Here is a 14,871-nt window from a genome sequence, read left to right on the forward strand (position 1 = left end):
CCCTTCTGAGACTTTCACCAGTGTTTATGTTTGATGTCATCATTTCCCACCTCGTGGTCGTGTTCTCCAGCAGTGCTGCCACTATTGTGAGAAAGAGGAGTTTAAGCTGTGAGCACACACCCGATGCAGAATTTTTCCATACGGGAGGCCTAATATGACGGTACATCACTGCCACCACCTTATGTCAATATGTGAACCCATGTGTGTTCCATGTTGCATTAGTACACCGGATCAAGATGTCAACATTAAGTTGCATCAGCTCACTTTGATCTGGAATGAGTTTTTATATGCCGTTCTGAGTGTCAAAATAAAAGAGGGCCTCTTGAAGCATAAGTGCGGGTGCTGAGTGTGTTTGGGAGAGAGTTTGTGTGTACTGCATGAATCACAGTTGGTGGTGCGTCTTCAGTAGACAACTAGGTATATATCATTGAGGCCTCTGCCCATCCGCTAATCCTCTCCCACACCCCCGCCTCCCTCGTCTCTTTCTCCCCAGCCTAAGTATAATATCTAGTTGGTCTCAGACACATTCATCTGCCCCCTGAGTGTCTTCTTACAGATTAACAGTGGATGGAGTTGGGAGGCTGCAACCTCCTCACTGATCACTCAGCTTTTAACTTATGCCGGATCTGTGTGGTAACAGCATCGTCGTAGACTTTGAGACCTGCGGGGAACTTGCGTTTATTTCGCCTACGAGAAGCGCAGTGATTCTTCGCTGATGATCCAGTGGTCAGGGGACGCTGTGGTGACTGTGGTTTGTCCAGGAGATGCATGAAGGAGCTTTGGTATGTTCCTGTACAAAGCCCTTAAACACAGAGATGAAGAGGAGGACATCCAGGTACACACACAGTGGATCGGTGTCGCTGGTCAAGCGGTGGCATGACTGCTGTTTGTTTTGTTGTTTCTGTTAAAACCACTACTTGTTGTAAGCAGCGTAGAACAACATCTGCTGCGGATGGGACTCATGGCACCCGAGATTTGCCTTAAGGGATAGATGAGAGGACTAAAAACTAACTGTTAATGAACTTTTGCAGCTAGCTTCAGCAGGAAATGTCTCGCTTGTAATTGCCTGGTTCACAGCATTTTCCTCTGCGGTAGTTGTAATACCATTGTTTGAGTTTCAGGAATAGTTGAAACGCTTTGGTGTGAAGCAGGTGACGGTGTTTGCAGGTTTCCCTCTTTGTGCTGGAAGGGATTAATAAGGGCTAATCGCTCATGGGTCATGTACTGGAGGAACAATAAGGCACAAGGCATTAATTGAAAATTCCTCCAACATAGATCTTTGTTTTAAAATAACAGTGATAAAGGATGAGATTGTTTTATTGCAGTGTTATAGTGTTGGCAGACTGTAGCTGGTGAACCTCCAGAACTGTGGTTTCTCCTAAATTAATTTAGTAGTTTTTTTTATTTATTTATTGAACCTTCTAATCCCTTTTGATTTTAGTCTAAATCCTGGATTAAGGGGTTACAAGCTTCCTTTTAGGATGTTTGGAGTTTATTATTTTCAGAGAAATCTGCTCTAACTGAAGTAAAACACTTTTGATTTAACCACAATTTTTTTTTATCACTTGCTTTTCTTTGTGAAACTACAATTGAAATAATGTTTGTAAAAGCACTTAATTACTGCACAGTGGAGATTTGGATTTTTCATCCCTGGGGAACAGTTTGCTTAGCAGCTTGAAATTATTAAATCCAAACATAATAGCAGCATGGACGGCAAACAAGCGGCTGTCTGCTGCTCATAATAACAAACTGTTTCTCTTTGTCCACAGTCCCAGAAACCCTGGATAGAAAGCACTTTCACCAAGAGGGAATGTGTGTACATACTTCCAGTGTCAAAGGACCCCCACAGGTATGTTCTTAGACGTACTGTAGTGCGCCTTGTGGTGATAGCCATGGAAACGCTGTAATTGCATGGTGTGTGTTAAAGTAGGCCCAAACCCTAACCACTACTCTCCAAAGAGTAAATGAGTCTGTTTCTACATAATTTTAATGTTTATGTCTGTCACTGTGATTACAGTGTTAAGTGAGAGGGACGACCAGTGATGAACCTGTTTGTCATGTCTTCTCCCAGTCTTAACGATGGGATTTGTGATTAATGTGTTATCAATCTGTCATTTAGGATGTTTGGATTTTCTGAATGCCATTTTAAATCATTTGTTTCCCTACCAGCTGTTATTTTGATTTAAAAAAAGACATTATGTTCTGTGTGTATGTGGGTAACTGATGTGAATGTTCTCCTGTCGAATATAGAGGGATTCTTCTGCAGGCTTACTGGAATCTTACAAAGCAGTGTTAAAACTGTATGGAAGGCTTCTTATTGGTTGGCGTGTAGGCCACTCATTCACAATGTGCCATGTTTGCATGAGAAGCCTGCATGAAATATCTCAATAAAAGATACAGCAGCTTTTATGAAAGTGGTCCAGTAGTGAAGAAATAGTCAAAGAAAACCAAACATTTTTCAGTTATTTAATATCAAGCAGTTTCCCACAGTTACGTAAAATTACTATTTCACCACCTCCTGTTTTTGTTGCTTTTAGTTACACTTTAAGAAGTCACATTCCTTCCTTTCTTCTTGTAAACTCACAATGACACTGTGTCTCCTGTGTTTTCTTTTACATCAATTATTTGCCACTGGCTTTTCTTCTCTAACTTCAGTACGTGCTGCTTGTCTGTGTTGATTCGGAGGTGTTGGTGAACATGGGCCCATTTAACACTGGGCCAAAGGCCTGCATGTGACTGCGATCAAAGTGAGAGTCCCCTTGGCAGGTTTCATCAGGCTCTCTTAGTGAAAGGCCAATCTGACTGGGCTGCCTGCCTAGCCGACAGATAACCTTCCAAAATGTCCTCAAATGTCCACTCAGAACTTCTTTTCTAACCGAGAAACTAGACTATCAGACTATCTTTGTGTCTTTACATATGTATCACATGTATAAGGTCCTAGTTTATTTACATTTAGATTAATGATTAATTATGCTGCTGTGAAATTCCTTCCAGATGCCTTCCAGGATGCCAGATTTGCCAACAGCTAGTCCGGTAAGTATTTGTTTCACTCGCTCTTTGTGACCTGACAGGATTAGCCTGAAAGAATACATGCTAACAAGTTACTTTGCACCAGAAAAGGCCTGCAGGCAAAGTCTTTCACAACGCAACTCTGCTTAACAGCAGCCCTCCCCAGGAAACAATTAACTTCCAGGCTTTGTTTGTCAGGATGCACATTCTCGCCTAAGTTCATTAAAGGAGGTGACGAAATGGAGAGGCTCATGTTGGTCATTAACTGTCGTAGTAATGCAGTCTTGAGACACATTTAAAGTAAAGCTCACCTTCAGGCTTGAAAGTGTGTCAATTGAATTTTGCGCCATAATTTTGCTAAAAATATCTCCAGTGTGTATTTAAAGTTTTTAGTCAACTTGTTTTAACCCTGTAATATGTATTTTTTATGTGCTTGATAGCTACATACATGATAGTGTCGTAAAAGAGTGACGCTAAAGCTAAAAAAAAGTCAGCATCCATCCCAGCTGATGAAATAAAGAAAACACATTGTTCTTGTATTACGTTGTATTGTTAGATGCCACTAGTGTTATAGGAGATTGTTTTCCCGTTCTGACACAACCCTGTTTGCCTGCTTTGCTCACATTCTTTGACCAGGACAGCAGTTTGCTTTAGTGTTTATACCTGCTAACACTAGCCTGAACTCTGATATACTGTAATAGTTTCCATACAGGCAAATGCTATACAGTGGTTATGCAAGCGTGAAAAGTTATTTTTTTTCTTGTTATTATTGTTTGGGGTTTTTTTGTAAAACCAGAGACATTAGTTCTCCTTGGTGTGTGATTCTAGGTTGGGTACTGCTGTAGGTAGTTAGCTCGTTCAGTGACCATACTAACATAACAAACAAAAGAGGGTGCTCTCCAGACCCTTAAGTACCAAATATAGTTACTGCAGCTCTGTGCACAATATATGTTTAAGAACATCTCTTACTATTCATTATATATTGCATTAGTAAATATACCAAAGAATTATATCCGTGTTGCTAATTTCTTACCAGAAACCCTGATTGGTGTTTATGTCATGAATGTCATTTAGGTTCTTTTTAGTTTCTCTGTGTGTTGCTTAGTTTTTGCGTTAAAGCGAGGGGTCCATATGGAAAAACTATTTCTTAATTGTTTGCTTAAGGGTACAGAGCATAAATATTCATGAGGTTTAGCATGGGATCCTTTGGATATCAGCTTCATTTAAATGTTATATTGTCAGTATTCAGTTTTATCTGCTGTGTAGTGCAGCTTTGTAACATCACTGCTGGTGAGATAAGAACACTTGAATAAATTAATAATTGCATTATCAATTACAAGAGATTCTGTCCACCCGCAGGTGCTGCTGTGGGCGGCTGGTCCGGCAGCATGTTGGCTTCACAGCCAGCCTGGCCACGAAGTATTCGGACGTGAAGTTGGGTGAAAACCCCAACCTGCCCGCGGTGGAGGAGTGGTCGGTGGAAAAACACACAGAGGCGAGCCCCTGTGACGCCTATGGTGTCATCAACTTCCAGGGAGGGTCTCACTCATACAGAGCCAAGGTAAGCTTGGCAGGGTTTGATAACTGTTTTACAGATTTGTGAGGAAATGATCTTACACAGTTATTGTACTGCATTTCTAGTTGTTTTGAACAATGTAGACTATTAAAATCTGGTGCTGAAATGAGTCGGATCAGCTAATTGGTCAATGAACAGAAAGTTCATGACAGCTATTTTTGCAATTTATCATTTCACTGATTTTTCAATTAAAAGGGTTTGTTGGTTTCCACTTCCTAAATTGTTGCGTTTCTCTGCTGTATGCGCTCACATGAACATGCTCTTCTTGTGTGTGTCGGGCAGTATGTGCGTTTGTCCCACGACTCGCGGCCGGAGAGCATCCTGCGGCTGATGCTGAAGGAGTGGCAGATGGAGCTTCCTAAAATCCTAATCTCTGTCCATGGAGGAGTCCAGAACTTTGAGCTGCACCCTCGCATCAAGCAGGTTGTGGGCAAGGGCCTCATAAAAGCTGCAGTCACCACCGGGGCCTGGATTCTCACCGGAGGGGTCAACACAGGTATGTGGTCATAAAGAGATTAGTTTAGTCGTCCACGTGCCCCCTGCTGGGTGTGGTGTTGCTGGAAAATTGTATAGTTAAGAGAGGTTCCAGGAAAGTCATGAGATTTCTTATTCTAAGGATTATAGCATTTCTTGATTATCGGGATGTATTTTATACTAACCCTCAGATGTATTTAATGGTGGATTTCAGCTGTGTTGCACCTCAGCAAGCCTAAGAGTAAAGGAAACTAGACTGTTTACCTCTTCAGTAGGTAGATGAAGAAACATGTAATCAAACTGGCTTGCAGCTCTGTCACAAACTCACAGATTCACATTCAGTATTAGTAGCTGCTTTATTTGTGGATGTGGTTAAGCTAGTTATGTAATTTTCTACCAAAAAAGGAAAGGCATAAATCTCTGCCATGGTTTTACTTTCTTTGCCCGTAGGCGGCACAGATTTCCTTGAACCTACAGGAGTAAAAAGTCTTGGCACTGTGGCTCTGCAGGCTTAAAAAAACCAGCTCAGACTGGTTTAGGTTCTTGCATCAATGAAATCAAAATCTCCATCTTTATTTGAACTGAAAAATGACATGCAAACAAGAACTGAATAAGTGTTCTAAAATAAGATAAAGATATCACAGCCAGTATTACATCGTGATGTTGTACTTTATGAGTGTAGTAAACGATTGGTATTATTGTTTTTGAATAGATATAGCAGCTGATAAGTAATTACTTTCCACCTCCTACAGATTCCCTAAATGAACACTCTCTCATGCTTAAATTGTACAGCCACCATCAGTATGATGCGCTGATGTAGCAGAAGTTGTAATACCGGGCTCAAAGCGTGTCATTTGGCTGTGTGTAGTGGCCCAGGTGTGTCTGCAGCCACAGCGTGGCGTTAAAGATGGTGTGGTCTGATCATAGTGTTTAAATCATTACTCACAGGGTCAATTACCCAGACCAGTGATTACTTTTAATGCCTCCTCTGGCACCCTGGCCAGTTGGGACGGTCTCCTGGCTCACAAATTACTGCTGAACCCATGAGATCCATTAGCTGAGGATTGTGGTTCACAAGCAACCCCAAGGACTAATGTACTCAATATGGTCTTGCCCTATATGTGGCATTTTGGTCACTGAAGTTCAGGTGTTTTGGCTATTTCTTTTCATATACATGGGTAGTAGGACCTGCAGTATTAACCACCTCTTTTACTGGTCATAGATTTGTACTGAAATATACTGTATGTACATGTTACGGGGCCAGTTTTATTATTCAGTTGCCAACATTTTAGGTGAGGTATGCCAAAAGGATAAGTAGCAATAAAAACTTCAACTCCAGTCCAAGGATAAATGTATATATTGATTGTTTAATGCATCCTTCCCGAAGGTGTGGCGAAGCATGTTGGAGATGCTCTCAAAGAGCACTGTTCAAGATCATCAAAGAAAATTTGCACTATCGGCATCGCACCCTGGGGAGTCATTGAAAACAGGAATGATCTCCTCGGCAGAGACGTAAGACAACTGTTGCAATCTTTTTTGTAATCGATCTGCGTACTTTTATGTTTATCATGACAGAAGTCATTTTTCTTTCCTTTTACCCCCTTTCCCCTCTCCTCTCTCTGTTTACCACCTCTTCATGTCCACCCTGCAGATCATAGCTCCTTATCAGACACTGCTGAACCCTCTGAGCAAACTGAACGTTCTCAACAATCTGCATTCTCATTTCCTCCTGGTGGATGATGGGACGGTGGGCAAGTACGGTGCCGAGGTCAACCTGCGGCGGGAGCTTGAGAAGCACATCAACCTCCAAAGAATACATGCACGTGAGTACAGCCAGAAACGTACATTTCCATACGACTGCTTGGCTTCCTGAGAAACAGGAGATTATGTGAGATCAATTAGGATCTGCTGAAACAGTCTTGGTATCATCTTCTGAGATAATGCTGTGACATCTTTTGTGTGTCTCACTTATACACTCATCTCCTTCTAGTCAAAATACCACATTTGATCCATTTAATTACCTAAAATCCATGGCGTCATTTTAAAAACATTTGGCAACTCGAGTTTATTTTTGTCTTTCTGATTATTCTTTGTGGTCATTTTATTGTTGGGAGGACTATAAACCTGGTCATCAGAAAGATTTAACTGAACTTAAAATGTATGCTGCTGTATCTTGTAGCTGATATCAATAAGATAACTGATGATTTCACATTTTTGTCTTCATTACCTGTAGTTGATGCACACCTGAGGATAGAAAGGCTAAGAGCTAATGAGCAAAGATGGATGATGATGATGATGGATTTCTTCTCTTGGAAACCTTGTACAACATGTTTTGCATGCTGCTCTTGTCCTTGTTCTCCTACTCCTCCTTCTTCCTCTGTGTTTTTTGGCAGAACCAACTGTAAAGGTGCATGACACCACCTACTGCATCCGAGTATGTAAATGCTGTGCTTAAAGGGCAACTCCACCACTTTTCTTGAGGCGCATATGTGAAAAGAGTAGTATAAAGCCTTCTGTGGCTCCAGAATAGGCTGCATGTAATCTGATAAACTGCCATGTCACTCAGTGGCTAAGTTGCATTGTGGGTAATGTTGGCACAGGGTTCGTACGGGTGCTTGAATTCCTTGAAAGTGCTTGAATTCCAATGTTGTGTTTTCAAGGTCTGAAAAGTGCTTGGATTTTAGCTTAAGTGCTTGAAAGTGCTTGACATTATAACTCTGTGTCTTGGCAACATTGGGATCAGACTGGATAGTTTTCTTATTACAAGGAGAAATAAAATAAGTGTGTGTGTGTGAATCATCACACACGCAGCCTGGTAGCAATAGAGAAGGATGGCTGAGGAGAAGGTGAATTTGATGCAATTTGGACTGATGACACGTTCGATATCGATAAACTTTGATAAATAAGCGAAAAGCTTATAAAAGTTTATGTCAAAAAAGAAAATTACAGGGTGCTCTCAGGTCTCTCTTTGTCCCGCTGCAAGTGTACCTGGAGAACGTCAAGTGGCTTCCCTTTTTTTGGATAAAACACTTTGTGTTCTCCTTTAATTTCTAAAGTTTTTGCTATCATGAAACATCATTTTAGATGTTTACAGCATAATACAATGTACATTATTGTGATAAAAAGTGAAAAAATAATCATGAGTGTATATATATTCCTGTAGATATGTATTTTATCCCAGCGATAAGGTGCTGGAAAATGTTGTAAATGACCCTTAAAAGTGCTTGAAAAGTGCTTGAATTTGACCTTGAAAAATGTGTACGAACCCTGTTGGCATTTTAGATTTTGAGAGGGAAGAAGAATATGTGGCATAAAAAAAGTGATATCTCTGTTTCTGTTGTATCCATTTTGATCATTTGTTTTTTAACCATCCACAATGAGTTCAATAGTGTTACAGCTTTTATAGCCATTGAATGACATCACTGAATGGAATTTATCTGATTACATGCAGCTTCCTCTAGAGACATAAATGGCTTCTATATTACTTTATTTTCACATATGCAGTAGTATTCCCCAAGACCTGCACACACTTACGAGTATGAGTTACCCTTTAAGTTCTTGCAAGCAATTTGGCTTCATAAGTGCAACAAGCAGAAGTAGTTGAGCTGTTACTTAGCAGATCACATCATGAATACCTACAGCATGTTAGACATGTCAGTGAATTATCATGACATACCCTACAGACAGGAGTAGACTGTAAGGTGCAATCATTGTGAAGTCAATGTGTCTTTGCTTGGTAGAAGCTAGGTGATAACAGTAAACTGGCAGTTATCATCTCAACCTCTTACAAACGGTCAGTTGGGTGGAGCTGTTTTATGTGATTGTTGAAGCGATGGAACCCAGACATGACACAAGCTCTTTTTGTTCCTTTGTTACTTGTAGGAATCGGTCAGGGTGTTCCCGTCGTCGCTGTCATCTTTGAGGGGGGTCCCAATGTGATCCTGACCGTGCTGGAGTACCTTCAGGAGAGCCCTCCTGTCCCAGTGGTGGTGTGTGAGGGGACCGGCCGCGCTGCTGATATACTGGCCTACGTCCACAAGCAGACAGAGGAGGGAGGGTACGACACACACACACACACACACACAAATGCAGAGGAAAGGGGTGGGTGGGGGAACGAAAATGAGCAAATAAACAAAAAAAAAGAATTTGACACTACAGAAGTATTTTTTTTGGTTTTGAGTATAATGAAGGAACAGTAATATTAACAATCATGACACACCCGACATTGAATCAAATAACATTTTGTAAAATTAAGATTTCAGCACATGTTCTTTTCAAATACTTAGAGGTTTGATTTAGAAATGGTAAAAAAAGAAGATTCAAAGACCAAAATGGCAGTACGATGCTGTTTGATGACTTATTTACTGTGTTGTCAGACAGAGATGTTCCTTGTTTTTCCCATTTCCTTTTAATGTCAGCGTCGTTGGTGGCGCTCATCTATTTTTGTCCTGGAAGGATGTCTAACAACCCAGCCACAGCCCAATGTGTTATAAGACAGAGTGCAGTTAAAAGTAATCTGTTGACAGGTTTAATCAGCAAGGGATATTTGCAGGTACTGCTGCAAAATGTTCACCCTCTAACTCAATGAAAATATGTTCATAAACTTATAATTATCTCCTCAGTGATCCAATGTAAGGATCCAGTTTTACTGCCCATCTACGGCATATGATGCTCCAGTTTAGGATGTATTGCTCTGTAAGCTCGGCTAACTTAACTGTGAATATGAGCTTCATTAGTCAGAGCAAAAAAGGTTGAGACGAGTTTATCTGTGCAGCCTAAATCTCTGTGGAGAAATATTAAAATATCACAAAATATGCAGTAAAACAAGCTGCTGTCATTCGACCCCAGTAGTACTCCACTGTATAACTAACCTTTATTTTACGTTACAGAACCCTGGCGGCTGAAGTCAAACTGATAAAAACTAAAAAACTATCTCAGATATAAGATTTTAAAGGTGTTATAATCAAGCTGCTAGTCGTGCTGTCATTTCTGTTTTAGCGGCAACACCAGTTGGAAGGAAGTCGGAACAGTCTTCACTTCTGTAATTAAAAGGCTCAGCCAAATTTGATGTCCTGGCGCCGTGTGTGGTGTTCAGGGACAATGCAAAACATGTTGTCCTGTGTTGTGGACATAATATTTTGACTTTGAAGGCCTTTAAGGAGTTCACTGTGTTGTGGAAGGATATTTAGACAGACATGTGCTGGAATCAAACCTATACTTTGAGCGTTTTATAGCCGTGTGGGTTTTGAGAAGCGTGACTGTAATCATGTTATACTGTAATTCTTCTGCAGACGACTTCCTGACGGAGTGGAGACTGACATCATCGCAACCATCAAGAAAACCTTCAACTTCAGTCAGAGCGATGCCATCCACCTCTTTCAGACTCTGATGGAGTGCATGAAGAGCAAAGAACTGGTACAGTCATGCACATGTGTTAATCTCTTATCATTCAGGTTCCCTTTTTATATCAACATTTTAATGACAGTGGAATAAACCTGCAAAGGTCAGAGTTGCTTGATAAACTTCCTGAAACACAAAAGCTTCAGAAGAAGTAAAAGGAAATGAAGCTGCTGTCTACTCAATGAAGCAGAGACAACTGTGAATTACTCCGGTCTTGTGTTTGTAAATTAATGTATCACATATCACACACCCGTATAACATCTAGAGAATGTCTGTGGGAACATGTTAATAAGTGCTATCCTGTTTTCTGGAAAACAGATAACTGTGTTTCACATCAGCTCCGAGGAACACCTGGACATCGACGTAGCCATTCTGAGGGCTTTACTCCAAGGTTAGTGCCTGACTTCTCTCTGAACTTCTTTGAGAGAGTAAAAGTCACATAAAGTTGATTCGGTCTATTCATATGCTGAGGCTGTTGGCATTGGGAGATTAAGATTTCAAGACTCTGTAATGTTTTTGTTCTGATATAGATATGCTTTGAGAACAGCTTTCCCCCCTGTGTGCCCTTCTCTTTGTGTTCCTCAGGAGATCATGTTGCTCGCATTCACAGGGCCTCCTTATTCCAGCACAGTTAGTCCCTGAGCTGCATATCCCAGTCCTTTCATCCCTGCAGTCTGTTGAAGAAAGAGAAAAGTTGGACATTCACCTGTGTTGTTCCTTTTTTCTGTATGCTTTAGAAAAGGAGGAAAAACACCCACTTTATGATCTGACCAGCCTGTTCTTTATTTCAAGTACAAAACAAACGTTTCAAAAGAGGGCAGGGGGTGTCGCTCTGAATGTGGCAGGGTGTAGCAAATCACTGCCGGCTTCAGACAAAAGCGAGGAATTTGTGATTGACTGCAGCTGATCGATAGTCTTGAGAAACGGGTTCAGACGCTCAAAAGACAAACCGCCCCTTGACTGAAAATGCCCACCCAGGCAAATATTTGTCAGCCTGAGGCGCATTTATCTTGGTGAAACAGTAACTCATCCTCAAAAGGACCCGGAGCTGAGAAAGCTCTCAAGGCTCTCGAAGACTATTGAGTGCTGCCGTTTTCCTCGTCCATTATGATTCAATTCATTTAACAGGCAGGATATTAAATGGGAAGTTAAGAGGAAAAGCTGTTGCTGAATATACTGTAGAATACTTAGCGTGAAAGCTGGGGTTATTAAGAAGTCAGTTTAGAGATTTTTAGTCCAAATTCCTGTTGAGTTTCTTATTTGAGCCACACAGTGTACAGTGATTATGATTGTTTGATTCAGATGGCTCCTAGTGGACAATACGGCAGATTACTGTGGAAGAGAGCGGTAGACTGAAGAGGGATTTACTTTGTTGTCTAATCTGCTGTGTATTAGTGTGTAATTGACTGTATTACTGCCCTGGCCCCACTCTACAAACCCCCTCTAATCCTGCTAGCTGGCTAACGGGAGATACACAGTTAATGAGGCTTTACTTGCCTGGGAATTCATATCTGTTTATGTGTGCGTGTTTACTCACGGCTGTACCTGTGTATTTCAGGCACAAACGCGACTGCCTTCGATCAGCTGGTCCTGACTCTGGCCTGGGACCGGGTAGACATTGCCAAGAATCATGTGTTTGTGTACGGACAGCAGCTCCTGGTACGTGTTTTTGTGTGTGTGTGTGTGTGTGTGTGTATGTGTGTCATTGTTTCCAGAGATGTTTGCTTAGCTCAGCAATAGCGTCAAACCTTTGGACTTGCCCAAAATGACCCCAGATTCTCGGCAGACCACAATCTGCAGCCTGAGGAGCCGAGGGACCGGACTCGGGCCGGCTGCCATGAACTGCTTGTCTTGACTGTAACATGAACCCTCTTACAGTTGTCTTCATAAGCTGCCCTCTGTGGTCGTGTTTATTTTAAAACGTGGGGATTCCTGGCTTTCAGCGTGAATGAGAGGATGGATCATATTTATTTGTTTTTCTTGCATGGCTTGTTATTTTTTGTCATTTGGCAGTATTCCCCCTCATCGTGTTTGTTTTATAAATAATAATTTGCCATAAAAGTATGCGTCGTAACAGCATGTTTATCTTTTGTTTGTGTGTTTTAGGTGAGCTCTCTGGAGCAAGCAATGCTGGATGCGCTCGTGATGGACAGGGTGGATTTTGTCAAGCTGCTCATAGAAAACGGCGTGAGCATGCACCGCTTCCTGACAATCAGTCGGCTGGAGGAGCTCTACAACACGGTAACATGATGATACATGCGCCAGAATAAAAGGGATCAACTGTTAAGAAGTGTTGTTAATGTTTTTGTATCTTCTGTTCTAGAAACAACCAAGCAGCAACCCAGGTCTCCTGCACCTGGTTAGAGACATCAAACAGGTAGAATCCGTCTCCTTCGTATCATTTTTATCAGTAAACCTTCATCCGTCTTTTCAGTCTCATGCGCCATTTTGTTTCTGTGTCTTTCCCTGCAGAGTCATCTGCCTCCAAACTATAAGATCACTTTGATTGATGTGGGCCTGGTTATTGAGTACCTGATGGGCGGGACTTACAGGTGCAACTACACCAGGAAACGCTTCAGAATTATTTACAACAATCTCCATGGCAGCAGTAGGGTGCGTTTGAACTTTTGCATTTCCTGGGAATTCTTTGTAGAAATGTCAAAAAAAAGTTTTATCTTGTTTAATATTTGACACATAACTTTATTTAAAGTGGTACAATTGAGTTCAAGCATGGCATGTATTGTGTCAGGCCTTCAAATTTGATTGGATGAACTGTTCACAGTAATGAAGTCAGTGGAAGATAAATCAAGTAAATCTTGTATATGTATTTATGTGCTGCACAGAGGTCAGGGCGCCACACAGCAGGTCCTGGCTCTCATTTGAGGAAAAGTCACGAGTCTTTTAGCATGCAGGCTGACAAGAAGGAGAAGACGAGGCACAACCACTTCATCAAAACTGCACAGCCATACAAACCCAAGGTAAACTCCTCCCATACAACTAAAGGAATGAGGCTGATGAAAACCTGTTTCATCTAAGGAGGCACTGTAAAATGGGAAAAAATAAAAGTTTGCTTCTTCCCCCTCCTCCTAGCTTGAGTCCACCGTCGAGCAGAACAAAAAGAGAAGCAAAGAAGAGATTGTGGACATAGACGACCCAGAGACGCGGCGGTTTCCCTATCCTTTCAACGAGCTGCTGGTGTGGGCTGTGCTGATGAAGAGGCAGAAAATGTCGCTCTTCTTCTGGCAGCACGGCGAGGAGAACATGGCGAAGGCACTGGTGGCCTGTAAGCTTTGCCGGTCTATGGGCTACGAGGCCAAGAAGAGCGACGTGGTGGACGACACCTCAGAGGAGCTCAAGGAATACTCAAAGTATGTCTGCGTGTGGCTTGGATTACATGTCAAAGTTCTCCCATCAGTAAGTAAAGGTATGAACTGAATCATCTGTCCTGACGTATTTCAGTGAGTTTGGCACGTTGGCGGTGGACCTGCTGGAGCAGTCGTTCAGGCAGGATGAGACCATGGCCATGAAGCTGCTCACCTATGAGCTGAAGAACTGGAGCAACTCCACCTGCTTGAAGTTGGCCGTCTCCTCCCACCTGCGGCCCTTTGTGGCTCACACCTGCACCCAGATGCTGCTGTCAGACATGTGGATGGGAAGGCTGAACATGCGCAAGAACTCCTGGTACAAGGTTCATGTTCCATTTAGATTTTATTTTTGGTAACAAACAAGAATCTGGGGGGAGTGTGTGTGTGTGTGTGTGTGCATGGATCAGTGTGTGTCTGTGGACAGCCTAACACAAATATTACGCTATTCTGTATTGGTTTAAGACAGGAGGCCTAAACTTTTTCACTCAGAGGGCCAAAAGCAAACACTTGTATAGAAGTGACTTGTATTGGTTAGATGTCAAATGGTACCAGGATCCAAAGTCCTATTAATTGACTGCCCGTCGTGCTCGGATTATTAAATTGGTCTTGCTCAGACCTCCCGTCCAATCTTCTCCCAGCTGTTCTGTTGTAGCTGTCGTCTCTGCCGGGGCAAACCAACATTGTACAGATGTTTTAAACTTCTAACCAACTCTCATTACCTCTCCTCAAAAAGTTCTACAATTTTTAAAACGTCTTCTTCTTGTACTGCGGCTTTATCTTGCCTTAACTATTAGCAATACCTCTACACTGCCCCCCATGACTACCGGAGGTACTGCTCGGTTGGTCCATATTCGTAAGCTTTCAGAATACGGACAGAAGGCTCCTTCCATATGCGTATCTAACGTTGAGCATCAATGAGCCTTCAGCCTGTCTTATACTATTTTTGTTACCATCAACGAAAATGGATAAAAACAAGAACATATTTAAATTAGTGAGAAGCCACAAAACTTGGCCAATAAAGCACTTTGGATTCATAAGTGTGTGTGC

At 41.8% G+C, this 14,871-nt stretch overlaps 1 protein-coding gene across 2 annotated transcripts in view; it reads left to right on the top strand.

The window, feature by feature from the left end:
• The window catches only part of trpm7 (transient receptor potential cation channel, subfamily M, member 7), a 40,084-nt gene that overhangs the window by 7,675 nt on the left and 17,538 nt on the right, over positions 1-14,871 (top strand). The window contains exons 2-17 of one of the 2 annotated variants that reach the window (XM_030414356.1): positions 1,770-1,849; positions 2,995-3,033; positions 4,369-4,570; positions 4,868-5,081; positions 6,447-6,571; positions 6,711-6,882; positions 8,942-9,116; positions 10,351-10,474; positions 10,778-10,850; positions 12,018-12,118; positions 12,566-12,700; positions 12,783-12,836; positions 12,932-13,072; positions 13,303-13,437; positions 13,550-13,827; positions 13,919-14,140. In XM_030414356.1, coding sequence (XP_030270216.1) covers positions 1,770-1,849; positions 2,995-3,033; positions 4,369-4,570; positions 4,868-5,081; positions 6,447-6,571; positions 6,711-6,882; positions 8,942-9,116; positions 10,351-10,474; positions 10,778-10,850; positions 12,018-12,118; positions 12,566-12,700; positions 12,783-12,836; positions 12,932-13,072; positions 13,303-13,437; positions 13,550-13,827; positions 13,919-14,140 — 2,270 coding nt within the window. Of the gene's footprint in view, positions 1-1,769; positions 1,850-2,994; positions 3,034-4,368; positions 4,571-4,867; positions 5,082-6,446; positions 6,572-6,710; positions 6,883-8,941; positions 9,117-10,350; positions 10,475-10,777; positions 10,851-12,017; positions 12,119-12,565; positions 12,701-12,782; positions 12,837-12,931; positions 13,073-13,302; positions 13,438-13,549; positions 13,828-13,918; positions 14,148-14,871 lie in introns of both variants that reach the window. The other variant, XM_030414355.1, reaches the window with a different exon arrangement.

The sequence above is a fragment of the Sparus aurata genome, chromosome 4 (assembly GCF_900880675.1).
Source record: "Sparus aurata chromosome 4, fSpaAur1.1, whole genome shotgun sequence".
Classification (NCBI taxonomy): Eukaryota; Metazoa; Chordata; class Actinopteri; order Spariformes; family Sparidae; genus Sparus; species Sparus aurata.